Source organism: Boleophthalmus pectinirostris, unplaced genomic scaffold (assembly GCF_026225935.1).
Source record: "Boleophthalmus pectinirostris isolate CB_2022bp ecotype Guang Dong unplaced genomic scaffold, ASM2622593v1 HiC_scaffold_5, whole genome shotgun sequence".
Lineage (NCBI taxonomy): Eukaryota > Metazoa > Chordata > Actinopteri > Gobiiformes > Gobiidae > Boleophthalmus > Boleophthalmus pectinirostris.
In genome coordinates, this window is record NW_026571404.1 from 3,107,778 (window position 1) to 3,135,049 (window position 27,272).

The window sequence follows — 27,272 nt, forward strand, 5'->3', positions numbered from 1 at the left end:
CCACATCTACCCCTACATCTACCCCCATCTACCCCTACATCTACATCTACCCCTACATCTAACATCTACCCCTACATCTACCCATCTACCCCAACATCTACATCTACCCCAAACATCTACAACATCTACCCCTACATCTACCCCAACATCTACCCCAACATCTACCCCATCTACCCCTACCTCCCATCTAACATCTACCCCTAACACTACCCCAACATCTACCCCCAAACATCTACCCCTACATCTACCCCTACATCTACCCCAACACTACCCCTACATCTACCCCAACATCTACCCCTACATCTACCCCATCTACCCCAACATTACCCCGACATCCCCCATCTACCCAACATCTACATCTACCCTACATCTCCCCCCAATCATCTACCCCTACATCTACCCCTACATCTACCCCGACATCTACCCCAACATCTACCCCAACATCTACCCCAACATCTACCTCTACCTGCAGCCTCCCCTGCATCAGGACACCCAATACATTGATTGTGATCTTGATCTCCAGACAGTTTTTTTATGATCTTGGTCTCGTTTCGAACTCAACCGTGTTTGGACTCGGTCTCGTCTCAGACTCGAGGTTTGACACTCGGCGAGTGTGATCATATTTCATTACAGCCGCTGCTGTCGGCAGTAAACTTGTACCTGTGTGGTGCGGGGGAGCGCGGTGGCGCGGTGGTGCGGGGGAGGTGCGGGGTGGCGGTGAGCGCGCGGTGGTGCGGGTGAGCGCGGGGTGCGGCGGTGAGTGGTGGAGCGGGTGGGTGCGCGGTGGTGCGGTGGTGCGGTGGTGCGAGGGTGCGGTGGTGCGGTGGTGCGGTGCGGTGGTGCGGTGGTGCGGGGGGTGCGGTGGTGCGGTGGTGCGGGGGAGCGCGGTGGTGCGGGGGAGCGCGGTGGTGCGGTGGTGCGGGGGAGCGCGGTGGTGCGGTGGTGCGGTAGAGCGCGGTGGTGCGGTGGTGCGGTGGTGTGCGGTGGTGCGGGGTGCGGTGGTGCGGTGGTGCGGGGCGTCTCACTGCAGCCTGCGCTCGTCTGGAGTCCACAGACACTGTCAGAACACACGTCCTCAGCGTGTGGTTTGTCCACAGCGGCGTGTGTCCTCATGTACCAGCTGTGTTCAACTTTTTAAAACATCTTATCTGTTCATCTGCCTCACGTCAGCGCGTCGCTTCTCGCCTTTTGAAACTCTTGAAACTTGAAAAAACAGGTTTAAAAATCCTACCCACTTTCTTCAGTTTCTGTAAATTCCAGTGGACGTTCTCTTAATGAAGAGCGTCTCAAACTGTGTTGACTTGGTCGTTTTATAAACAGCTCACAAACTGAAAAAGTGTGAGCACCTCTGGTGTACATATACACTACATACCTCCTACCTCACCTGAACACTCCCTCTACACACTCTCTATCTCTGTCCTCTCTTTCTCTTCCTCTCCTCCGTCCCTCCATCTCGTCCTGAACTCCATTAGTGTCTCTCTCTCTTTCTCTCCTCCTTCTGTCTCATTCTGAAGTCCATTAGTCTCTCTTTCTCCCTCCTCTCCCTCCTCGCTTTCTCTCCTCCTCTCCTTCTCTCCTCCTCTCCCTTCGTCTCTTCCTAAAGTCCATTAGTCTCTCTCTTCCTCTCCTCCTCCTCCTCTTCCTCAGTTTCTTGCTGGAGTCCATTAGTCGGTGTGTGACAGAGGAGCCTGGGGCGGAGCAGATAGGGCTCAGGATTAGTCTTTCTCTCTTCTCTCTTTCTCTTTCTCTCTTTCTGTGTGTGTGAAAAAAAAAAAACACACTGTTATTAAACATTATTTTGGCGGCGCTGGTGATGTATGGAAATGGAAAAGGGGAAATTCGATTAGCATTTTAAAGTCTGTTTACGATTTAACGCCGAGGCTTTTCAGAAGAACTCAGGCGCTTTTACCGACGTCCGTAAAAAGCAAAATTATATATTAAAAGAAAAACAGTGTAAAAAAGACGATGTGTGAGTTTGTGAAAGCAGCGCTCCTCCTCTGCGCGACTGAAGTGAACCTCGTCCTGTAATAGCTTCTGGGTGTAATTTTTGCAGTGGAAAATAGGAGATGTTCAGACATTTTTTAAGCCTTTGTGGAAATGATTTGATAAAAAACACTTTGATAATCCCTGAGTTGAAGAGGAAAAGTTTGTCTTACTCGTCCAGGAACTGTACTCAGGTAAAGGACACGAAACATTTTTAAAAACAGGACAGTACAGGACCGCACCCGCCCGCACCCGCCCGCACCCTGCCCGTTAACCCGAGATTATGTCAAACTTTTGCGCTGCCTACATCACGGACTGAATCAAGACTAAACCAGGACTAAAACCAGGACTAAACTAGGTCTAAATAAGGACTAAAACCAAGTCTAAACCAGGATCTAAACCAGGAAAGAAACCAGGTCAGGACTAAACCAGGACTAAAACCAGGACTAAACCAGGACTAAAAACTAAAAGGACTAAACCAGGACTAAACCAGGACTAAACCAGGTCTAAAACTCAGGTCTAAACCAGGACTAAACCAGGACTAAAAACTCAGGACTAAAACCAGGACTAAACCAGGACTAAACTCAGGACTAAACCAGGACTAAACTCAGGACTAAACTCAGGACTAAACCAGGACTAAACCAAAACTAAACTCAGGACTAAACCAGGACTAAACCAGGACTAAACCAGGACTAAACTCAGGACTAAACCAGGACTAAACTCAGGACTAAACCAGGACTAAACCAGGACTAAACCAGGACTAAACTCAGGACTAAACTCAGGACTAAACCATGCTGTGTGCACCGCGCCTCCTACGCCTCCAGTCCGAGAAAATATTGTCCCAAAAAAAGCGCCTCCACAACTTAATAATTCCCTTGTGAGTCAGAACACCAGAAAATAAAAAAAAAAAAAAAAAAAAAAGCTCAAGTTCCGCCACTCTGACCAAGGAAGGACGCTTGATAAAAAATGGAAATGCCGCCAGTACGACAATTAGGGCAAAATCTCCTGTCGTGTGGCGACCTTAAAAAAAGTGTGTGGAATCAGAATCAGAAAATGGCTCCGGTCAAGTGGTAACGGAGGGAAACAGGGTCAGATTTTTGACATTCAAATGTCTCTTATTCAGAAACTAGAGGAACTATTGAAATAAGTAAAGTATCAGAATGTAGGAAAGAGTTACACTCCAACAGGGTCAAGTTAAACCTGTGAGATTCTTTCAAGTTCAAGACAAAAAATGTAAAAACTCATGTCGGTAACGGAGGGAATGAAATATGCAGCACTTTTTGGTCAATAAATCCAAACAGTGATAACTCTTGGTTCTCACTTACATATCCTTAACAAACTGGTTTGAATATTTGCTTCATATAGTTTTCTACCATATGGTACAAGATTAGGTTGAAAAACCTCTGACTTTTTGACTCATGAGATTTTTTATTAAGAAAGTTCATGGTAACGGAGGGAAAAGTAACGGAGGGAAAATTGTGCAAACAAGTAGAAAGTGCAGGATTTTACATCATTTGTTGCTTTTTTCTTCCAAATACTTGCAGGTCTTTGAAATTTGGGAAATGATTTTTGTTCCATGTTTCATACATGGTCTGTTTAAAACATATGGAACTTTAGAACCAAAAATGGTTCAGAAAAAAGGTCAACAGTTTGATAAACTAGAGTACATATGTATCTGTTCAATACATTTTTATATCAGATGAATTAACTTGAATTTTTGGCCTTGTTGTTTACTTCTGCTTGGCCCATATGTGGGTTGCTGAGTGAAGTTTTTAATTTCTTCTGTGATTTGGAAGGTTATTGTTGTTTGATTCAACCTTTTGGGCTGAAATACCTGTTTCCTCCGCTCTGTCGTCGTGTATGTGTTTGTGTGCAGGCGAGGGAAGGTCGAGTTTCAAATAATATTTGAATAGTTGTCATCAGTTTTTGAATAGTTTTTTTTGCCAGAATTTCACATCCTTGGCTCATACAAATGTCAGTACTCAGGCAAGACACATGAAATAATGTGTACAAATCCTTTAAAATTCTTAGTCTGTCCTAAAATTCTTCCTTCACATGACTTTTTTTTGTTTATGGACGCAATTTTAGGATTATTAGTTAACAGTCTTTATTCTGAATTGTTCGTTGCTGTGGCATCAGTCATGTTTGTCTTGCTGTAATCTAATGTACAAAAAAATAACAAATGTTTTAACTGTTCTTTGCCACATTTGAACCTGTTTTAGAAGTTGTAATCCTCTGTCCCGTCCTCCTCCTCCGTGCGCTGATCCTTCATAAACTGAGCCTCATGTGCATCTGCCAAGTACATATGTTTCTGTTCATACATTTTTATATCAGATGCATTAACTTGAATTTTTGGCCTTGTTGTTTACTTCTGCTTGACCGGGACCAAATATCGAGTATCGAGTCTTTTGTTTAGTATCGAAATCAAGTTTAAAGTTCCGGTATGGTGCCAACACTAACAGACAAAAGCAGAAAGGCTCTTGAACACTTGTTAAACCGGGTGTAATCATCAGAATCGTGTGGCGCCGCAGACGTCTTTATCAGAGCTCGGGGTTTCAGAGTGAGTTCTGAAAATTCCTGCGGACGGGACGGGCTTTGAACGCAGCGGAGCTTTGAAGAGGCAGAAGGTGAACTCTTGTTTTTTAGCTCTGATGAAATCTGCGCCCGAGAATTGAAACGTTTCTCTTTTCAGATTTTGCAGACGGCTCCTCCGCTGGATGAAAAACAGACTCTCTCGTTCTGTAATGTTTACGGCTCACGTTCGGGAGAGAAAACCTCGAGCAGATGAAGCGTCAGGACGACTTATCAGAGGCTTTTTTGACAAACTGATGATTTTATATAAACTCTAAACCATTTTAAAGCTTTTAAAATCACAGATATTTGAGAGAAGAAGAGGAGAGAGGGTGGCCAACACTTCACCTCCTCCTGAAAGAAGAGAGAGAAGAAAAGAGAGGAGAGAAGAGAGGACAGAGGAGAGAGAAGAGAGAAAAGAAAAAAGCCTGAAACTCTGATAAGAAACACTGGATTTACAGGTGATGGAGAGAAAAGGAGGGAGAGAGAGAGACAAGGGAGAGAAACAAGGGAGCGAGAAAAAGAGAGCGAGAGAGAGATAGGTTGAGAGAGGATGCTGAGAGAGAGAGAGAGAGAGAGAGAGAGAGACAGAGAGAAGAGGTTGAGAGACAGAGAGAGAGAAAGAGCAAGAGCGAGAGAGAGATGAGGTTGAGAGAGAGAAGAGGTTGAGAGAGAGAAGAGGTTGAGAGAGAGAAAGAGAAGAGGTTGAGAGACAGAGAGAGAGAAAGAGCAAGAGAGAGAGAGAGAGAGGTTGAGAGAGAGAAGAGGTTGAGAGAGAGAAGAGGTTGAGAGAGAGAAAGAGAAGAGGTTGAGAGACAGAGAGAGAGAAAGAGCAAGAGAGAGAAAGAGAAGAGGTTGAGAGAGAGAGAGAGAGAGCAAGAGAGAGAGAGAGAGAGAGAGAGAGAAGAGGTTGAGAGAGAAAGAGAGAGAGAGAAGAGGTTGAGAGAGAGAGAGATGAGGTTGAGAGAGAGAGAGAGATGAGGTTGAGAGAGAGAAGAGGTTGAGAGACAGAGAGAAGAGGTTGAGAGAGAAAGAGAAGAGGTTGAGAGAGAGGTTGAGAGAGAGAGAGAGAAGAGGTTGAGAGAGAGAGAGATGAGGTTGAGAGAGAGAGAGAAAGAGCAAGAGAGAGAAGAGAGAGAGAGAGAGAGAAGAGGTTGAGAGAGAGAAAGAGAGAGAGAAGAGGTTGAGAGAGAGAGATGAGGTTGAGAGAGAGAGAGAGAGAGAGAGAGAGAGAGAGAGAGAGAGAGAGAGAGAGAGAGAGAAGAGGTTGAGAGAGAGAGAGAGAGAGAGAAGAGGTTGAGAGAGAGAGAGAGAGAGAGAGAAGAGGAGAGAGAGAGAGAGAGAGAGAGAGAGAGAGGTTGAGAGAGAGAGAGAGAGAGAGAGAAGAGAGAGAGAGAAGAGGTTGAGAGAGAGAGAGAGAGAGAGAGAGAGAGAGAGGTTGAGAGAGAGAGAGAGAGAGAGAGAGAGAGAGAGAGAGAAGAGGTTGAGAGAGAGAGAGAGAGAGAGAGAGAGAGAGAGAGAGAGAGAGAGAGAGAGAGAGAGAGAGAGAAGAGGTTGAGAGAGAGAGAGAGAGAGAGAGAGGAGAGAGAGAGAGAGAAAGGTTGATGAGAGAGGGAGAGAGAGAGAGAGAGAGAGAGAGAGAGAGAGAGAGAGAGAGAGAGAGAGAAGAGGTTGAGAGAGAGAGGAAGAGTATTCAGAGTACAAATTATGAGTAACTGTATTCAGTTACAGTTACTGTTTCAGCGAGTGGTAATTGGATTACAGTTACTTTGTTGAAATAAATGGATTACACAGAGGGATTTAACTGTTTTCACATTTCGGACGACATTCATTGCTGGACACTAAACCAGGTCTAAACCAGGACTAAACCAAGACTAAACCAGGTCTAAACCAGGACTAAACTGTGTCTCAAACAGGACTAAAACAGGACTAAACCAGATCTAAACCAGGACTAAACCAATACTAAACCACGTCCAAACCAGAACTAAACCAAGACTAAACCAGGTCTAAACCAGGACTAAACCAAGACTAAACCAGGTCTAAAACCAGGACTAAACTGTGTCTCAAACAGGACTAAAACAGGACTAAATCCTGCCGTGCAGACAGTGTTTCCTCTTCTTCTATCAATAATATTTTTAATTTGGTTCAGTAAAATCTGGGCTTTTCATTTTCTTTTATCAGACAAAACTTCTTATGTGAAGATTTCCTCGTCTTTGCTTCTCTACAGCAAATCAAGTAATCCAAAGTATTCAGATTACATTACTCACTTTAAGTAACTTAATGCATTACGTTACAAACTACATTTTGGGGTTTGTAATCTGTAATCTGTAGGGGATTACATTTTAAAAGTCACCTTCCCAACACTGCTCAGGTCTTTGCTCATCTGATCAGACACAATCATGGATCTACAATATTTTTATTATAATTCCGCCGGCGCTGCAACAGAACCGTGCGTCTAAACTCCGCCTTCGCTCCTTTGATCAGGAAACGCGTCTACATTTATTAAGCGTCGTTTTACAAAAGCAGATTATCGTCTGAGGAGAGGCCGGACGCAGTAACACAGTTCTTCACGTCTCAAACTCTACACCACTTTATATTTGATGAAAACTGTGCTCGTTTTGGCCGAGGTACGTTCATAAATCGCAGCTGGAAAAGCTTGTAGCGTCACGAACTCAGAGTAAATCTAATTTATTCTTCTAGAGTTTCTTTTGAGATTTCATTTAGCAGATTTATTTATTGCTCTTGTGCTGTAACAGAAGTGAGTAGTGGACTTAGTGGACTTCACACTGTCGTATCGGACTGGGAGCGACGAGGACACTAACGCTCTGCTCCCCAAACTTTGCCACAGTCCGGTTTTATATTCCACAATATTTCATATTTTTTTTAAAGACCTGTTTTTAGACCTGTTTTAGACCTGTTTTTAGACCATGTTTTAGACCTGTTTTTAGACCATTTATAGACCTGTTTTTGACCTGTTTTAGACCTGTTTTAGACCTGTTTTTAGACCATTTATAGACCTGTTTTTGACCTGTTTTAGTCCTGTTGTAGACTATGCTTTTAGACCTGTTTTAGACCCTGTTTTATTCTTGGTTTAGTCCTCCTGGTTTAGACCTGTTTTAGACCCTGTTTTAGACCTGGTTTTAATCCTGGTTTTAGACCTGTTTTTGTCTTGGTTTAGTCCTGGTTTTGTCCTGGTTTAGACCTGTTTTAGTCCTGGTTTAGTCCTGTTTGAGACCTGGTTTAGACCTGGTTTAGTCCTGGTTTAGACCCTGGTTTAGACCCTGTTTTTAGACCTGGTTTTAGACCGGTTATAGACCCTGTTTTTAGTCCTGTTTTTGGTCCTGGTTTAGACCTGGTTTAGACCTAGTTTAGACCTGTTTTGGACCCTGTTTTGGACCCTGTTTTTAGACCTGTTTTTAGTCCTGTGTTTACACATGTTTTAGTCCTGGTTTTAGTCCTGGTTTTAGTCCTGGTTTAGTGCTGGTTTAGACCTGTTTTAGACCTGTTTTAGTTTGGGTTTAGTCCTGTTTTAGACCTAGACAACACAAACTTTAAAGATCGACTTAACAAAGTAAAGGTGTTTTTATTTGACTTTTTAACCATTGAAACTCAACACTGTCAGTGTCTGTGTGCTGTGACCCTTGACCTTTGCCCTCAGAGCAGTGGAGGTTTTCATCCGGGACAAGTACGAGAGGAAAAGATACTTCGACAAGGACGCGCTGCCTCCGGTGAGTACTGCTCTCATTCATGACTTTGTTTAGTATTTACTAGGGCTGGGCAAAAATAAAAAATAAAAATGAATGGCATTAATCGCATGAGTTTGTGTGCGATTAATTACTATTAGAAAAAATCTCAAGAAAAAATATTGAATGAATTTTTGTAATACTAATATTTTTTTTTTAATATTTTTTATTCAGTGAATAATAAACACGACACTAGTAATAATTTCTAGATCATTGTTATAAACTTGGACTGATATTTCTTGGGAAACAAAGGGTTAATATAATGGAATGGAAATGGACCAATCACAGTTTTTCTTCCAGTTGTATCTGGGTAAATCAGTGACTCCCCCTGCAGCGCTGAACTGAACACAACACATTTGTAAATCAAGAACTTGAACGTGAATTTGTTCAAATTATGTGAGATAAACGACGTACGTCACTGTTGGGGTTCAATTAAATGTCGGAATTTGTTTTCACCTGACGAGTGATGATCTGTTCGCACTTAACCTTACGAAACCACAGCCGTGTGTCAAAGCGAAGGCGGCTCCACCGACAGCTCTAGCAGAACGTACTGACTCCTGTGTTTCTCAATGGGAAAAACGATCAAACTTGACAGTGTTTAGCCGCTTGTATTTACCTTCTGTCCAGACTCACCACGGCAAACGCAAGGATTTCAAAAGTACATTTCAAAGCACTAATTAACAGTTTTTGTGGAGCTGGGCTCTTTAACACGATGCAGAACTGCCCAGGAACACGATGTGCTGATGGTAAATGCACAAATACAACAATAGATTCATGCTCTCTGTGTATTTTGACGGGGATACATGCCTGTGTTTGAGTAGAGCATCAAAAAAATAGGATGGACCCTGTTTTCTGAAATCTGCACACGCAGGACGAGCCGCTCCAAGCACATGTAGCACGTACAGAGGAGCCGCCCTCATTCTCTTTCCATGCATTCTTCAAATTACGTGTCCAAAAGTTGCAGTGACGTCCCTCTGTCACAGAAAGAACACATATAGTCGTGCTCTTTAGTCCGACAGAAGCTGATGCTTTAATTTATGCAAATTAGCCATGTGATTTTAAGTTTCGTATCTATAAAATGTAAACAAATGTGGCAAAGCTGCATTAAACACATTATAATCTCAAACAGGCTGATGTGGATCGAGTGTTTATGGTTAATATCTTGTAAAGTTGTTGTAAACTGGAAGTCAGTTTGAAAAATAAGTGCAGAACCCCAACCCTAAAAATAAAATGAACTGAACTTTGAACTAGTCCTAAATTAAAATTGTGAACTATGAACGTGAACTGTTCACTTTGAACATGTGTGAACTGAACTTTGAACTAGTTCATGAAAAGTGTGAACTTGTACGACACTGGCTGTCGGTCGGCTGTCAATCATCGCTCCAGAGTCACACCCGCTCCCCCCAACCCTCGGGCACCTCAGCCTCTGGAGGATGGTTCAGATTTTGCTCAGGGGCGGAGTAAAACTTCAGGAGCTCTGACTCTGTTTCTGATTCTGACTCTGACTCTGACTCTTGTAACTCTCTTCTCTGACTCTCTGACTCTGACTCTGAGCTGACTCTGACTCTGACTCTGACTCTTTCTCTGACTCTGACTCTTTCTCTGACTCTTTCTCTGACTCTGACTCTTTTGACTCTGACTCTCTGACTCTGACTCTTTCTCTGACTGACTCTGACTCTTTCTCTGACTCTGACTCTTTCTTTGACTCTGATTTTCTCTGACTCTGACTCTGACTCTTTCTCTGACTCTGACTCTGACTCTCTGACTCTGACTGACTTCTGACTCTGACTCTGACTCTGACTCTGACTCTGACTCTGACTCTGACTCTGACTCTGACTCTTTCTCTGACTCTCTCTGACTCTGACTCTGACTCTTTCTCTGACTCTGACTCTGACTCTCTTCTCTGACTCTTTCTCTGACTCTGACTCTCTTTCTCTGACTCTGACTCTGACTCTGACTTTCTCTGACTCTGACTCTTTCTCTCTGACTCTGACTCTGACTCTTTCTCTGACTCTCTGACTCTTTCTCTCTGACTCTTTCTCTGACTCTCTCTGACTCTTTCTCTGACTCTGACTCTTTCCCTGACTGTGACTCTGGCTCTTTCTCTGTGGCTGAAGCGTAGAGTTTTGACTCGGCTCCAGCCTCGGTCCGTGGAGGAGCAGGAGTCTGTAGTTGGCGACACTGTGGCTCTTCCATCCATCACAAACACTTTAGTCCAAACACTCATGGAGAAAGAAAAGTCCCATAAATCACCACGAGACGTTCGAGTTTCTGTCTGAGTGGCAGAAGTTACACAGTGGTTGTTTTGTGACAGTTTGTCCGAGGGGCGTCCAAAAATATCAAAATATCGATATATCGGATTGTTTAATGTGATGATACAGTATTCATATATCTAGTATTTATATCTAGTATTTTTTTGGTATATTTTTCTAAATTATTTTGTTACAGAGCTGCAGTTTTGTTGTTTGTTCAGAGAAAACTCATTTATGTCACGACCAAACAGCAGTGATTGGTTAAATAAAAAAAAAATAACCCACCTACCGTCGAGCGAACGAATCAGACGGTTTGTACGAAGTGAAACCATCTGATGAATCAGGCTCATGTTTAATCCCGGTGTCTTGTTGATAATGTGTGTACACTGAGAGTTTTTTGTACAAATTGTGTATTTCATTTTTTAAATTGACATAAAATAATCAAACATGAATATTTTTAAGGGGTGAAGGGTTCTCTTTAAAATGGAGTTCTTCTCTCAAACAGAAAAAAGTCTATTCCACTTTGTGATGTCACGTGGTGATACAGGAACTTAAAATCCTTTTAATTTCTTTTAAAAATTGACTGTGCGCCGTATGTATTAATTCTGGTTGTGTTTACTGACCTCGAACAGATTTTCTGTGGTACACGGTGCTCAAAAATCTGTCAAAATGTTTTAGTTCGACTTTGGTAAACTACGAAGAACGATTGATGGATTGTCGAAGCATTTTTAGAACTGGATCTGGTGTTTTTCGCTGGTCTTTAAAAGGTCTTTAAAAAGTCTTAAATTTGGTGTTGTCAAACCTGGGGATACCCTGTATTAGGGATGTCCCAATCACATTTTTTTGCCCCCGAGTCATTTGATTTTGAGTATCTGCCGATACCGATCCGATCGATACTTCAATAAACATTATGAAATGAAATAAGAGCAAAGAATCTTAGTGGTGGTGTGTTTATGCCAAGCCTCGGTTGTCGTGGGAAGTATTCCTTGCCAGGATTCGAGCTCTATTTGATTGTGACCAGGTTTTCTGCAAAAAGGTTTTTTTGCAGCCGAGTTGCTTGTAGCTCTTCCAAGTCCGACCGAGTCCCGAGTCATTTTTTTTTTGACTATCTGCCGATACGATTATGATCCCGATCTGATACTGCTCCTATAGCCAAAACATTGAAATGAAATGAAATAAATAAGCAAAGAATCAGATCCAGGATGTTTGGAGGATCAGATTGTGTTGATTTCATGTGAAGTATTTGGGCTGAACTTGTGAAAAATCAAATGTCCAAAACTTTAATTTTAATTTTATTTTTTTTTCTAACCATGAAGCATCATTGTTGAAAATCTTGACTTTTCACAGTTTGGTCTTGGAATGTGTAACTTATTAAACTTAATGAACTGAACAAGACAGGAACCAGACCAGAACCAGATCAGACCTGACTCGACTCTGCACAATCTACACAGAATGTGCATTATATTTAAACATTTAGGCTCGTCTATGATCCAAATAAAACTAAATCTTCCCAAATACAAACAAGATGACAGAAGCTCCACAGCCTCTGTCCCCCACACCAACACCACATCCACAAACCCACAGAGCAACACCACAACATCAGTCCCAGCGCTCAACACACGCCTCACGTTGCTTTTCCCACCCTCTCCACCAAAAGCGCCAACTCTGTTGCACAACATGCAAACAAACAGCACCGTGTGATGACGCCATCGGCCGCGCAGGTGTGAACATGAGCCACAAAACCACAGGTAACAGCACCTGAACACGACACGACCCAAAAGTCCCAGTGTGAGTGTGTCTCTAGTACAACAGACGCTGGGACAGACAGACACGCTGACGGGACGTGAACAAATCCTGCCCCTCAGTAAGAAAAAATAAATAAAATGTTGTATGCTGTGTATATGTCAGAAAATAACACAGATATTAACACAAAGAAACTCAGAAGGCAGAATTCAGGGTTTTTACTCGCGGCGAGAGACAGAGGCACCGCGTGTGTACTGTGTGTATTGTGTCCTGTGTGTGTATGTGTGTGTGTGTGTGTGTGTGTGTATGTGTGTGGTGTGTGTATTGTGTGTGTGTGTGTGTGTGTGTGTGTGTGTGTGTGTGTGTGTGTGTGTATATTGAAAAACTCTTTAACAGTATATATATATATATATATATATAATATATATATATATATATATATATATAATAATAAAAAATGTGTTTCTCACCTTCCACGGTGGTTGGTCTCTCACCCTCATTCAGCTCAGGTCGTCTACCAGAGGCCTGGGAGCTTGAGAGTTCTGCGCAGTATCTTTGCTGTTCCCAGTACTGCACTTTTCTGGACTGAGATGTTCCATTGTTTTTCCCGGTATCTGTTGTAGCCTCTTCCAGTTTGGGGGTTACAGCCCCGAGTGTCCGATCACCACAGGCACCACTGAATGCCTTTACTTACTCTCTCCAGCTCTTCCTTGAGCCCCTGGTATTTCTCTAGCTTCTCGTTGTTCCTTTTTCCACCATCGCTTGTATTGTGATGTCAACCACCACGGCTCTGCTCTGTTTCTTATCCACCACCACTATGTCTGGTTGGTCCATCTCCATTCTGTCAGTCTGTATCTGAAGTCCCACAGGATCTTGGCTCGGTCATTCTCCACAACCTTTGGAGGTGTTTCCCACCTTGATCCTGGGGTCTCCAGCCCGTACTCTGCACAGATGTTTCTGTACACTCTGCCCGCCACTTGGTTATGTCGCTCCATGTTGTTTCCCTGCCAGCATCTTACACCCGCAGTTATGTGCTGGACTGTCTCAGGAGCCTCTTGCACAGTCGACACCGTGGCTCTTGTCTGGTAGATCTGGGCCTCTATTGCTCGCCAGGTCCTGCTCCTGCAGCCAGGATCAGTGCCTCTGTGTGCTTCAGACCCTCTCAAGGTAGGATTTCTTGATATCAGCACTTCAGTTATGCTCCGGTTGTTTGGACTGCATGGTCCCTCCAGCACCCTTTCCTCTGGACCCCACTGTCTGAGACCTTCTCTGAGCACCTCATCTGCCGGGGCCTTGTCCATGTACTCAAGGAGCTTGAGTTTCATCCGGACAGTGGTTCCCACACTCAAGTCCTCGGCCCCTTCTTCCGCCTGCGTACAGTCTCAGGGTGCTGGATTTGGGATGGAACCCTCCATGCAGGTCAGGAGCTTTCGTGTCTTAACATCTGTGGTCTGTATCTCCTCCTTTGGCCAGCTTACAATCCCTGCAGGGATCTGATCACTGGCAGGGCGTAGCTGTTGATTGCCTGCACCTTGTTCTTGCCATTGAGCTGCTTCTAAGGACTTGCCTCACTCTTTGCAGGTATTTGGCCGTAGCCGCTTTCCTTGTTGCCTCTTCGAGGAGCCATTTGCTTGTGGGACACCAAGGTACTTGTAACTGTCCTCAACGTCTGCTATTGTTCCCTCTGGGAGTGACACCCCCTCTGTGTGGACTACCTTCCCTCTCTTTGTGACCTCGACCGCACTGGCTATGTATATATATATATATATATATATATATATATATATAATTTTTCCGATACCTAATCGGACCACAACGTCCGAGTCCGGATCGAGTCCACAGTCATGTGATCGGCACCGATTTCCAATCACGTGATCAGATCGGGACAACCCTACCCTGTATAATCCAGTGCAATTTATGTATGAAAATATACAAGAGAATTCAACATTTTTGATATTTCGCGTTATAATCTGAAAAATACTTTAATGATCTTCAGTGTTTTCGTGAACCGTGCGCTTCGTCCTCTCACAGACTCTTTCATCCGTCTGTCAGTCACGTCTGAAATCATCATGACAGGACGTGGCTCCAGACCCTCACGTGTTTGTAAAGTTTTGTCAGAGCGACTGCTTCTGAAGTCCAGGTGAATGAAACACCTCCTGCTCCTCTCTCTGCTCTTACATCATTCTTTGTGTTATGTAACCTGGCCCACTGTCGAGAGAGTGTGTGAGCTCTCAGGTGAGTAAGATCCACCGTCTCACTCTGATGTTTATGTCCGTGTGTGTTTATGTCCGTGTGTGTGTCGTGTGTGTGTGTGTGTGTGTGTGTCTCTGTGTGTGTGTGTGTGTGTGTGTGTGTGTCTCTGTGTGTGTGTCTCTGTGTGTGTGTGTGTGTGTGTGTCTCTGTGTGTGTGTGTGTGTGTCTCTGTGTGTGTGTGTGTTTCTTGTTCAAAGTGCAGACAGAAGGAGCGTGTGGGCGAAGGTGCAAACTGTACCTCCTGTTTTATTGCAAACTGGACGACATTTCGATGTATTTTAACCATTAGTTTTTGGGGATTCAAGGGTCTTATTACACTGTTTTCTGATCCGTGTTGTAATTTAGATCAGGAGTCACCAAACTTTTGACTCTGGGGGCCACATTATCGCTCGTGACTGTGATGAGGGTCGAGGTTGTTGTTTGACCCTGAAGACTCAGGTTATGTTCTTTGAAAACCTCCACACTTTCTTTACACATGAGACAAACTGCTCCAACACTGAATCAAAAAAGAATCGGTCGTCCACTGTTCTTTGAAAACTCCACTTTATGTCAAGTTTTTATGCTTTAACACGAGACATTTTTCTGTCCTGGTTTAGTCCTGATTTGGACCTTGTTTAATCCTGGTTCAGTCTGGGTTTAGTCCTGGTTCAGTCCTGGTTTTAGTCCTGGTTTAGACCTGGTTTTAGTCCTGGTTTAGACCTGGTTTTAGACACGGTTTAGTCCTGGTTTAGTCCTGGTTAAGTCCTGGTTTAGACCTGGTTTAGTCCTGGTTTAGACCTGGTTTAGTCCTGGTTCAGTCCTGGTTTAGACCTGGTTTAGACCTGGTTTAGTCCTGGTTTAGTTCTTGTTTAGTCCTTGTTTAGTCCTGGTTTAGACGCGGTTTAGTCCTGGTTTAGACCTGGTTTAGTTCTTGTTTAGTCCTTGTTTAGTCCTGGTTTAGACGCGGTTTAGTCCTGGTTTAGACCTGGTTTAGTCCTGGTTTAGTCCTGGTTTAGACCTGGTTTAGTCCTGGTTTAGACCTGGTTTAGTCCTGGTTTAGTCCTGGTTTAGTCCTGGTTTAAGACCTGGTTTAGTCCTGGTTTAGACCTGGTTTAGTCCTGGTTTAGTCCTGTTTAGGCCTGGTTTTAGACCTGGTTTTTAGACCCGGTTAGTCCTGGTTTAGACGCGGTTTAGTCCTGGTTTAGAACCTGGTTTTTTAGTCCTGGTTTAGTCCTGGTTTAGTCCTGGTTTAGACCTGGTCCTGGTTTAGTCCTGGTTTAGACCTGGTTTAGTCCTGGTTTAGTTTACGTCCTGGTTTACCTGGTTTAGTCCTGGTTTAGACCTGGTTTAGTCCTGGTGGTTAGTCCTGGTTTAGTCCTGGTTTAGACCTGGTTTAGTCCTGGTTTTAGTCCTGGTTTAGTCCTGGTTTTACCTGGTTTAGTCCTGGTTTAGTCCTGGTTTAGACTGGTTTTAGTCCTGGTTTAGTCCTGGTTTAGACCTGGTTTTAGTCCTGGTTTAGACCTGGTTTAGTCCTGGTTTAGTCCTGGTTTAGTCCTGGTTTAGTCCTGGTTTAGTCCTGGTTTAGTCCTGGTTTAGTCCTGGTTTAGCCTGGTTTTTAGACCTGGTTTAGTCCTGTTTAGTCCTGGTTTACCCGGTTTAGTCCTGGTTTGTTTAGTCCTGGTTAGTCCTGGTTTAGTTTACCTGGTTTAGTTTCCTGGTTTAGTCCTGGTTTAGTCTGGTTTAGGTCCTGGTTTAGAGTCCTGGGTCCTGGTTTAGCTGGTTTAGTCCTGGTTTAGACCTGGTTTAGTCCTGGTTTAGACCTGGTTTAGTCCTGGTTTAGTTTCCTGGTTTACCTGGTTTAGTCCTGGTTTAGTCCTGGTTTAGTCCTGGTTTAGACCTGGTTTTAGTCCTGGTTTAGTCCTGGTTTAGTCCTGGTTTAGACCTGGTTTAGTCCTGGTTTAGTCCTGGTTTAGTCCTGGTTTAGACCTGGTTTAGACCTGGTTTAGTCCTGGTTTAGTCCTGGTTTTCAGACAGATCCCGGCCACGTTGACACTGCTCAAATCCAAACGTCTCACACGGCTCCTGTAATCTTGCGTCTTTCTCCTCCCTCGTTCTCTCCTCCGTCCCTCGTCCTCCGTCTCTCGTCCTCCGTCTCTCGTCCTCCGTCTCTCGTCTCTCGTCCTCCGTCTCTCGTCTCTCGTCCTCCTCTCGTCTCTCGTCTCTCGTCCTCCGTCTCTCGTCCTCCGTCTCTCGTCCTCCTTCTCTCCTCGCAGCCTCGGAGGAGCGCGATCATCAGTTGTTTTTTAATAATTCATTTGCATATAAAAGGCCGGGGGAGCGTGGGCGGCGAACGCAGCGAGGATCACACGCAGCCGCCGGCGACGCTCCACAACCACGGAAAAGTCCAGAAACAAAAGACCAGGACTAACCTAGGACTGAACCAGGACTGAACCAGGACTGAACCAGGACTAAACCAGGACCTAAATCAGGACAAAAACAGGACTAAAATCAGGATTAAAACCAGGACTAAACCAAGACTAAATCCAGGACTAAAACCAGGATTAAAACCAGGATTAAAACCAGGACTAAACCAGGTCTAAACCAAGACTAAATCAGGACTAAACCAGGACTAAAACCAGGACTAAAATCAGGACTAAACAAGACTAAAACCAGGACTAAAACCAGGTCTAATCCAAGACTAAATCAGGACAAACCAGGACTAAATCAGGACTAAAAATCAGGACTAAAACCAGGATTAAAACCAGGACTAAACTAGGTCTAAACCAAGACTAAATCAGGACAAAACCAGGACTAAACCAGGTCTAAACCAAGACTAAATCAGGACAAAACCAGGACTAAAACCAGGACTAAACCAGGTCTAAACCAAGACTAAATCAGGACAAAACCAGGACTAAACTCAGGACTAAAATCAGGACTAAATCAGGATTAAACCAGGACTAAAACCAGGACTAAATCAGGACCTGAATCAGGACAAAACCAGGACTAAAACAAAACTAAAACCAAGAATAAACCAGGACTAAAATCAAGACCTCCAGGCCCGTCCTGACGCTCAGTCCTGGTTCAGTCCTGTTTTAGTCCTGTTTTAGTCCTGGTTCAGTCCTGTTTCAGTCCTGTTTTAGTCCTGTTTTAGTCCTGGTTCAGTCCTGGTTCAGTCCTGTTTTAGTCCTGTTTTAGTCCTGTTTTAGTCCTGGTTCAGTCCTGTTTTAGTCCTGGTTTAGTCCTGGTTTAGTCTTGGTTCAGTCCTGTTTTAGTCCTGGTTCAGTCCTGTTTTAGTCCTGTTTTAGTCCTGGTTCAGTCCTGTTTTAGTCCTGTTCTAGTCCTGTTTTAGTCCTGGTTCAGTCCTGTTTTAGTCCTGTTTTAGTCCTGGTTCAGTCCGTTAGGGTCAAATTTAGATGAAATGGGAAACGGCCAAAACACAAAGTAGAAAACTGAAAAAAACAAATCGTTATCTGTTTCTTTCATTTTGGTTTTGGAGACAAATAATGAAGAAAACAGTTGATTTTTCATTTTCTTATTTTTGTTTTTATTTTGAAAAACAAATGAACAAACGACACACGGTTTGACTTCGTTCATGACTCTTTGCGTTTGCTGAAACACTCACGGTCAGATTTCCAAATATCCAAGTTTGCTTCTGTTTGCATCAGGAGTTTCATTTGAGTGGAGCTGGACGCTGTAGTCAGTGTCGGGGAGTAACAGATTACATGTACCAAGTTAAGTAATCAGAGTACAAATGATGAGTAACTGTATTCAGTTACAGTTACTGTTTCAGTGAGTGGTAATTGGATTACAGTTACTTTGTTGAAATAAATGGATTACACAGAGGGATTTTACTGTTTTTTCGGTAATTCCACTCATTGCCGGGAAAATAAACCAGGTCTAAACTAGAGCTAAACTAGATTTAAACCAGGTCTAAAACAGGACTAAACCAGGACTAAATCAGATCTAAACCAGGTCTAAAACCAAGACTAAACCGGAACTAAACCAAGACTAAAACCAGGACTAAACCAAGACTAAACCAGGACTAAACCAGGATTTAACAGGACTAAATCCTGCTGTGTGGACGTGTTTCTTCTTCTTCTATCAATAATATTTTTAATTTGGTTCAGTAAAGTTGGACTTTTCATTTTCTTTTAGCAAACAAAACTTCTTAAGTTACGACTTTCCTCGTCTTTGTTTCTCTACAGCAAATCAAGTAATCCAAAGTATTCAGATTACATTACTCACTTTAAGTAATTTAATGGATTCTGTTACAAACTACATTTTGGGGGATGTAATCTGTAATCTGTAGGGGATTACATTTTAAAAGTCACCTTCCCAACACTGGCTGTAGGTGACGTCACACTCGCTTCGTTTTTTTTATTTTTTTTTTTAGTCTGTGCTCTCAACTGTAGAATAATAACGGTCTTTATTTAAGCTTTCATTTCAGAACAAAACGCCTGCTTGTTTGTTGTCATCAGTGTCAGTGTCCAGAGCCTCTTCCTCTTCCTCTTCCTCTTCATCATAAAGCCCGTCACATCTGTGTCCTCCTCATTATCGTCTGCAGCCGGAGAACACAGCGTCGTTCTGTGGGACACCGATATTTAACACGAGGAGAACTGAAGTGGAACCTCCTCGTCCAAGCCTCGACTCGTCTGATCTTTACTTCTGGACCGAGTCGGGCCTGAGGACGAGTTGGATCACAGAGGCAAAAAGTAAAGTGACGCCGTGTCCTTAGTAGGGACGGGCTTTCGATTAAATTTTTTTAATCGATCGTCAGGAGAGTTGACGATCGATTATCGATTAATCATTAACGTTTTGAATCACGAATTGTTCATTTACCTTTTGGATTTTTCTTGGCACAATGTGATGAACGGAAATCTGGCAAAAAAAATGAGCTCCTTGTGTCGCTCTAAACCAGGTGTGCTCAATACGTCAATCGTGATCTACCAGTCGATCGCCAAGGTCGTGTGGGTAGATCGTCGTGTCTCGTCTCGGACTCGATCGCGTTTGGACTCGGTCTTGTCTCTCACTCGAGGTCTGACACTCAACAAGTGTGATCATATTTCATTCCGGCCGCTGCTGTTGGTAATAAACTTGTAGCGGGTGCAGGAGCGTGTGGGGCGTCTCAGTGCAGCCTGTGCGCTCATTTGAAACCCGCGGAGACTCTACGGCGCATCACAAACACACACGCTCCCTATGCACGGCTCGTCTGCGACAGCGTGTGCCCTCGTGTACCAGCGTGCATCACAGGGCAGGTTCAACTTCCTAAACATCCTACCTGTCCACCTGCCTCACGTCAGCACGCCGCCCCTCGCCTTTTCACGCTCTCGCTCCTTCCTGCGTACAGCCAACACAAGCCCCTCCCACAGTGCGGCTGATTAGAGAAACAAGACCAAACGTGAAGCAAAAACCAGTCTAAATCTGTGTTCCAGTGTTGGCACAAAGCAGGTCTACAGCATAGAGCGGATCTACAGAACAGACCTACTGCCACATTTGGCTGAAGTTTGTCTAACAAAAGTGACAAATGCATCTGTGTTTGTCACGATGTGCGTTTGGTTTGGTAAACGTGCAGAGGCTGGTAAATATCACTGCAAAACCAGAAAAGAATGAAACTCCAGTTTGGAACTTTTAAAAAACAGGTTTAAAAATCTTCCTTCACTTTTTTCACAGTTTTGTGTAAAGTGCCAGAGGAAGTTCTCTTAAAAGAAGAGGTTCTCAAACTGTGGGGGAGGGTCCAAAAAAAGGGCACAGAGTGTTTCAGTGCAGTTTGTTTGACTTTGTATTAGGTCGATCATTTTTGACTTGGTCATTTTGTAAGTAGCTCACATGATGAAAAAGTGTGAACACCTCTGATCTAACACACTCTGGAGTCTGTGTGTGTGTGTGTGTGTGTGTGTGTGTGTGTGTGTGTGTCGTGTGTGTGTGTGTGTGTGTGTGTGTGTGTGTGTGTGTGTGTGTGTCTGTGTGTGTGTGTGTGTGTCTGTGTCTGTTGTGTGTGTGTGTCTGTGTGTGTGTGTCTGTGTGTGTGTGTCTGTGTGTGTGTGTGTGTCTGTGTGGTGTGTGTGTCTGTGTGTGTGTGTGTGTCTGTGTGTGTGTGTGTGTGTGTCTGTGTGTGTGTGTGTGTCTGTGTGTGTGTGTGTGTCTGTGTGTCTGTGTGTGTGTCTGTGTGTGTGTGTGTGTGTGTGTGTGTGTGTGTGTGTGTGTGTGTCTGTGTGTGTCTGTGTGTGTGTGTCTGTGTGTGTGTGTGTGTTGTGTGTGTCTGTGTGTCTGTGTGTGTGTGTTGTGGTGTCTGTGTGTGTGTCTCTGTGTCTCTGTTCTGTGTCTGTCTGTCTGCTGTGTGTTGTGTGTGTCTCTGTGTGTGTGTGTGTGTGTGTGTGTGTGTGTGTCTGTGTGGTGTGTGTGTGTGTCTGTGTGTGTGTGTGTCTGGTGTGTTGTGTGTCTGTGTGTGCCTGTTGTCTGTGTGTCTGTGTGTCTGTCTGTGTGTGTGTGTGTGTGTCTGTGTGTGTGTGTGTGTCTGTGTGTGTGTGTCTGTCTGTGTGTCTGTGTGTGTGTGTGTCTGTGTGTGTGTGTGTGTGTGTCTGTGTGTGTGTGTCGTGTGTGTGTGTGTGTGTCTCATGGTCACCACAAATCTCATCAACCACTCTCTCTTCTCTCTCTCTCCTCTCTTCCGTCTCCTCCTCTCTCTTTTTTCTCTCTCTCCTCTTCCTCTCTTCTCTTTTCCTCTCCTTTTCTCTCTCTCTCTCTTCTCTCTCTTGTTCTCCTCCTCTCTTTCTCCCTCTCCTCTCTCGTTCCTCCTGTCTCTCTCTCTCCCCTCTCTTCCTCTCCTCCTCTTCCTCTCTCTCCTCCTCTCTCTCTCTCTCTCCTCCGCTCGCTCCCTCTCTTCTCTTCCTCTCTCTCTCTCTCTCTCTCTCTCTCTCTCTCTCCCTCTTCTCTACTCTCTCTGTCTCCTCCTTTCACTCTCTTGCTCTTCTCCCTCCTCTCTTCTCTCTCTCTCCCTCCTCTCTCCTCTCTCCTCTATCCTCGCTTCTCTCTCTCCTCTCACTCTTTCTCCTCCCTCTTCTTCCTTCTTCCTCTCTTCTCTCTCCCATCTCCTCCTCTCTCACTTTTCTCCCTCCTCCTCTCTCCCTTCTCCCCCTAATCCTCTTTTATCTCTTCCTTCTCTTCTTCTCTCTCCCTCTCTGCCGAACTCGTCTCTCCCTCTCTCCTCCTCTCCCTCTCTCCTTCCTCCCTCCTCTCTCCCCTCCTCCTCTCCTCTCTCTCTCCCTCCTCTCTCCCCCTTCTTCCTCTCTTTGCTCTCCTCCTTCTCTCCCTCTCTCTCCTCCTGTCTTCTCTCTCCTCTCTCTCTCTCTTCTCTCTCTCCTCTTCTCTCTTCCCTTTCCTGTCTTCCTTCCCCCCTCCTCCCTCTTTCCTCTCTCTCTTCTCAAGTCTTGTCCAGTTCCCTGTCTGAAATCTCATCCAGTTTCCCCTTTTCCTCCCTCTTCCATCCATCTTCTCTCTCTCATCTCTTCTCTCTCCCTCTCTTCTCTCTCCTCCTCTCTCTCTCCCTGCTCTCTCTCCCTCCTCTCTCTCTCTCTCCTTCCTCTTTCTCCTTCTCTCCCCCCACTTCCCTCTTCTCTCTCTCTCTCCTCCTCTCTCTCTCTCCTCTTCTCTCTCTCCTCCATTCTCTCCTCTCACTCTCTCGCTCTTCTCCCTCCTCTCTCATCTCTCCCTCTCTTCCGTCTTCTCCTCTCTCGCTTTTCTCCTCCTCTCTCTTCCTCTCTCCTCTCTCTTCTTCTCCCTCCCTCCTCTCTTTCTAAACCTCTCTCCTGTCTCATCCTCGCTTTCTCGCACTCCTCCTCTCTCCCTCTCTCCACTTATCTTCTCTCTTCTCTTCCTCTCTCCCTCTCTCCACTTATCTTCTCTCTTCTCCTCCTCTCTCCCTCTCTCCTCTGGCTCCTCCTGTCTGAGGTCTGAATCAGTTCTCTCTCTCTTCCCCTCTCCTCGTCTTTCTCGCTCTCTTCTCTGTCCTCTCTTCTCTCTCCCGTCTCCCGCTATCCTCCCTCTTCCTCTCTTCCTCCCCCTTTCTTCTCTCTCTCCTCTGGCTCTTGTAGTTTCCAGTGCCCTCTTTTCTCTCTCTCTTGCTCTCCACCCTCCTCCTCCTCTCTTTCTCCCCCTCTCTTCTCTCTTTCGCGCTTCTCCTCTCTTCTCTCTCCCGCTCCGCTTTCCTCTTTTTCCTCTCTCCTCTCCTCTTCTTTTCGCTCTTCTCCTCCTCTTTCTCTCTCTCTTGCTCTCCACCCTCCCTCCTCCTCCCTTCTCTTCTCCCCCTCTCTCTCTTCTTCGCTCTTCTCCCCTTCTTCCTCCCCCTCTCTCGTTCTCCTCCCTCCTCTTTCTCTCCTCCCCTCTTCCTCTCTTCTCTCCTCATCTCTTTTCTCTCTCGTGCTCCTCCTTCCTCCTCTCTCTGCCTCCTCCTCTTTTCTCTCTCCTCCCCCCTTCCTCTCTTCTCTCTCCCATCTCCTCTCTTCTCTTCGCCTTCTCTCTCTCTCTCTCTCCTCCTCCTCTCTTCTCTCTTCCTCTCGCTCTCCCTCTCTCCTCTGGCTGTTGTATTATGGTCCGGCTCTGTGTCTGAGCTCTGGTCCAGTATCCCTCTCTTCCTCTCCTCTTCATCCCCCTCTTCTCCCTCTCTCCTGTGGCTCCTCGTGTAGTTCGCTCCGGCTCTGTGTCTGAGCTCTGGTCCAGTCCGAGTTCTGGGCCGGAGAAGAGAAGAGAAACCGGAGCAGAGCCAGAGAAACCAGAGCCCGAGTCCAGAACCGCAGAGTCCATCTTAAACCCAGAGCTTCAAGTGGAAGAAATGATGGATTTAGACGCGTTCACTGCCAAAAAAGTAATTACAGTTTTGAATAAATCGAGGATATTTGTTCTAATTTACTCTGTGGTTTGGTAGAAAACGTGTTTAACCAAATCAGCACAGCGTTAAAGGAGCAGTGTGTTTCTCGTGAAGGGTCCACCGCCTGCGAACGCTTTGTAAAAACACATTCTGACTGTGAGCGGCGTCACCTCTCCACAGAGCTGACCTGGAACTTGTCCCGGTAACGTCACCTCCTCGTGGTGACCAAACTTTGTTGGAAAAGCAGGAGCCACATGGAGGCGCCAGAGGGAAAAAGTCTGGTGGTTTCCTCAAGCGAGACACTTCTGTGAAAGAGAATTTGTTCCTTCAGATTTAGACCCAAACTCTTGCAGCTTTATTGATTTCTCTTTATTATTTGGGCTGATTGGGACGTGATGAGTGCAAAAAGAAAAAAGAATTATAATTTTATCATATTTGTATATAGTATATATTTTTATATTTATATGTCCACATATGATATAAAACATTCATTTGATGTTTTAGTCATTTTGATGAAACACAATAAAGTCACAGCTGAATAATAATTTGCAAAAACGATTTATGAAGAACCTGAACGACCCGAAATGTGTTGGACATTTATGTGTCTTTATACCGCTGGATTTCTCACTCTGAATGTTTAAATTCTTAGTTTAATTATTTTTACTCAAAATTTTAGTTGCTGAAATTTAACTTTTTCAGTATGTTTCAAATTCAAAATAAAAATGTCACCTGTTAAAATATTCAGCACAAATGTTTTCAAGCCCTCAAATTCAACTTAATCTTAATTCACAAAAAAAAAAAATCCAAGACGCCAAGACAGAAACATCCATCCTGTGTGAGGAGGACAGAGACTGTTTCCTATTGGTCGTTCTCATCTGTGGGCGGAGTTTACACTGAACAAATAAAAGAGACAAGGTTTTAATGAAGCTAATGATGTGTTTGATTATCCATCCATCTCCCACCTGGATCTCGGATATGACATCGCGTCCACACTTCAACCATTTTATTATGTTTCGCACATAGACCCTCTGTATGAATGGACAAATGTTACCATTCTGCATGTCCAACCTGAAGAAAAACATGGACGACAACCAGAAAGCAGCTGTTATTGTTGTTATTGTTTATCTCTGTCAGCGACTCTAGGGACGTTTAGCAAATCTGTTTAAAACAAATCTGTGTTCAATATTGACCTCACCGCAACAAGGACCACTGCAACACCGACCGCCTCAACACCGACCGCCTCAACGCCGACCGCCTCAACACCGACCGCCTCAACACGACCGCCACGAACCGACACACCGACCGCCACAACACCGACCGCCTCAACCGCCTCAACGCCACCGCCCAACGGACCGCCTCAACGCCGACCACGACCGCCTCAACGCCGACCAACACGACCACCGACGCCTCGACACCGACCAACACACCACGACCAACACCTCGACCGCCCGACCGCCGACCGCCGACGACGCCGACCGCCTCGACGCCGACCGCCTCAACACCGACCGCCTCAACGCCGACCGTTTCAACACCGACCAACACAACACCGACCCCCAGACCCACCGTGATACAGACGCAGTGAAGTATTATTGTGATACAAGGGACTGAAACTGTCAATTAAATCACCAAAGTTCCAAACACAATGAAAACACTTCAGATTTACAAGTGACTCTGGGCACAGTCGTCTTGGATTCCATCTTGGAATCCTTACTCGATCTCCTCTGAGTTCTTCCGAGTTCAGAATTCCACCGTCTGAGGAAAAGGGGAGGGAGGGGGCGTGTCAGTGCTCAAATCTCTGAGTCGAATTGATAAACAAACACACCATAATTCTGACCAATCAGATCGCTTCACTGCACCATTTCCTGTTTGTTACTAAGTTCGATCGGAACATTTTGGATCGATGTTTCTGCCTTGGCGTCTTGGATCTATGGTCCTAATTTATTTCACTGTGAATTTTACACTCTGAATTTTTACAGTTGAATTTTGAGGGCTTGAAAATATTTGTGCTGAATATTTAAAAAATTTTTTTTATATTTGAATTTTAAACATTTTGAAAAAAAAAAAAAAAAAAACAACTGACATTCATATTAAAAATAATTCAAACATGTTTTTCCAAAGTTAAAAATTTCAAAGTGGTAAATTCAGCAGTATTTAAAATTCAAAATCTAATGGACCAAATTCTCTTCCATAATTTTGTCGTTTCTTTTCTTTTCCTTTGATGCGAAAATTCGACAAATCAAATGTCAGACCCCCGACCGCCCGAACCAAGAGCAGTGTTAAAAAATGGAAAAACAAAAACAAAAACCCCTTCCTCGGTGGACTTAAACTCCGGCGCGGTGTTTCTCTGTTGTAATGAAACGCTTGTTGGCAGTTCCTCTACTACAGTTGGAAGTCCCTTTATTTCCCTGAGCCCAGAGCCAGAACAGTCGGTGTGTTCTGTTTGTAAAAGAGATGCCAGACCCTCCGTGCCAAAGCCCACACCGCTCGGATTTTGCTTTTGTTTCCGTGTTTTGTGCTTGTTTATAATGAAGCCGCAGTTGTGAATTTCCTCCCGGTTGTTTCGCTGCCGGCGCTGAGTCGAACCCGTCAGCGGCAGAAGGACCGTCTCCAGATCTCGAGCTGGTCTCGGTCAGGACTTTAAGCTCTGAGGGTTTGAACTGTTGCGCATGTTTTGGGGTGATACTTAGGCTACGTCAGGAGTGTCAAACTCATTTTGTTCCGGTGGCCGTATCCAACCGACTTTCATCCCAAAGGGGCCGGATCAGAAAACTCATGTCATATAAACCTCAAAAATAACAATAAGTTCAAATATTTGTGCAGAGAAACACAAATCTATTACAGAAATCTTTTTTAATTGATGAACTCTTTCTTTTACAAAATATTATAATATTATGAACAACCTGAAACTTTAAGAAAAACACAATTTCAACACAAAGTTTTAACATGAACTTGTCTGTAAACAGGAATAAGTCAATTTTTGTTGTAAAATCCTGCACTCGGCTCCACTTTTCTCATGTTGGACATTTTTCTGATGAGGGTGTCACGGTCAACAGTCAAAACGATCGTCCTTTAAGAGCGTTTGGAAAGAGACAAGTCTTCATTTGTGCTGCTCTGGTGGGAGGGGCCACGTACAGAGACACTGGAGACGCTGCTGTGATAAACACCACAGAAAATGAACAAGATTTTAATAGAAAATATAATTAAAATATTTTAGTAGAAAATCAGCCGAGGGCCAGATTAAAGGTCTTGGAGGGCCGCATCTGGCCCCCGGGCCTTATGTTTGACACCTATGGTCTACGTTCAGTCTGCAGCCTGAAGTGACCCAAATCCGATTTTTTGTCTCTATGTTCCTGTATCTGATCTTTTAATGTCAGTCTGAATGACACAGATCCGATTTTTTCAAATATGACCCAGGACACTTGGATATGTGCTCCTGAAACTGATACATATCTGATCTTTTGACATGTGACTTCAGTCTGAACGGCCAAAGTGCATTCATTCCACCTACACATTATCCATCAATCCATCCATCCATCCATCCATTTTCGTCCGCTTATCCGGGGCCGGGTCGCGGGGGAGCAAGCCTAAGCAGGGACTCCCAGACTTCCTTCACCCCAGACACGTCCTCCAGCTCCTCCGGGGGACCCCGAGGCGTTCCCAGGCCAGACCGAGAGACATAGTCCTCCAGCGTGTCCTGGGTCTTCCCCGGGGCCTCCTCCGGGGGACATGCCCGGAACACCTCCCGAGGGAGGCGCCCAGGAGGCATCCGGAACAGATGCCCGAGCCACCTCAACTGGCTCCTCTCGACGTGGAGGAGCAGCGGCTCTACTCCGAGCTCCCCGTGTGACTGAGCTCCTCACCCTATCTCTAAGGGAGCGCCAGCCA

General features: G+C 44.7%; 1 protein-coding gene across 1 annotated transcript in view; it reads left to right on the forward strand.

Annotated features, from left to right (window-relative positions):
- The window catches only part of LOC129411595 (stromal membrane-associated protein 1-like), a 287,044-nt gene that overhangs the window by 61,101 nt on the left and 198,671 nt on the right, over window positions 1-27,272 (forward strand). Inside the window, exon 4 of the mRNA XM_055162925.1 lies at window positions 8,213-8,282. Within this exon, the coding sequence (XP_055018900.1) occupies window positions 8,213-8,282 (70 nt within the window). The remainder of the gene's footprint in view (window positions 1-8,212; window positions 8,283-27,272) is intronic.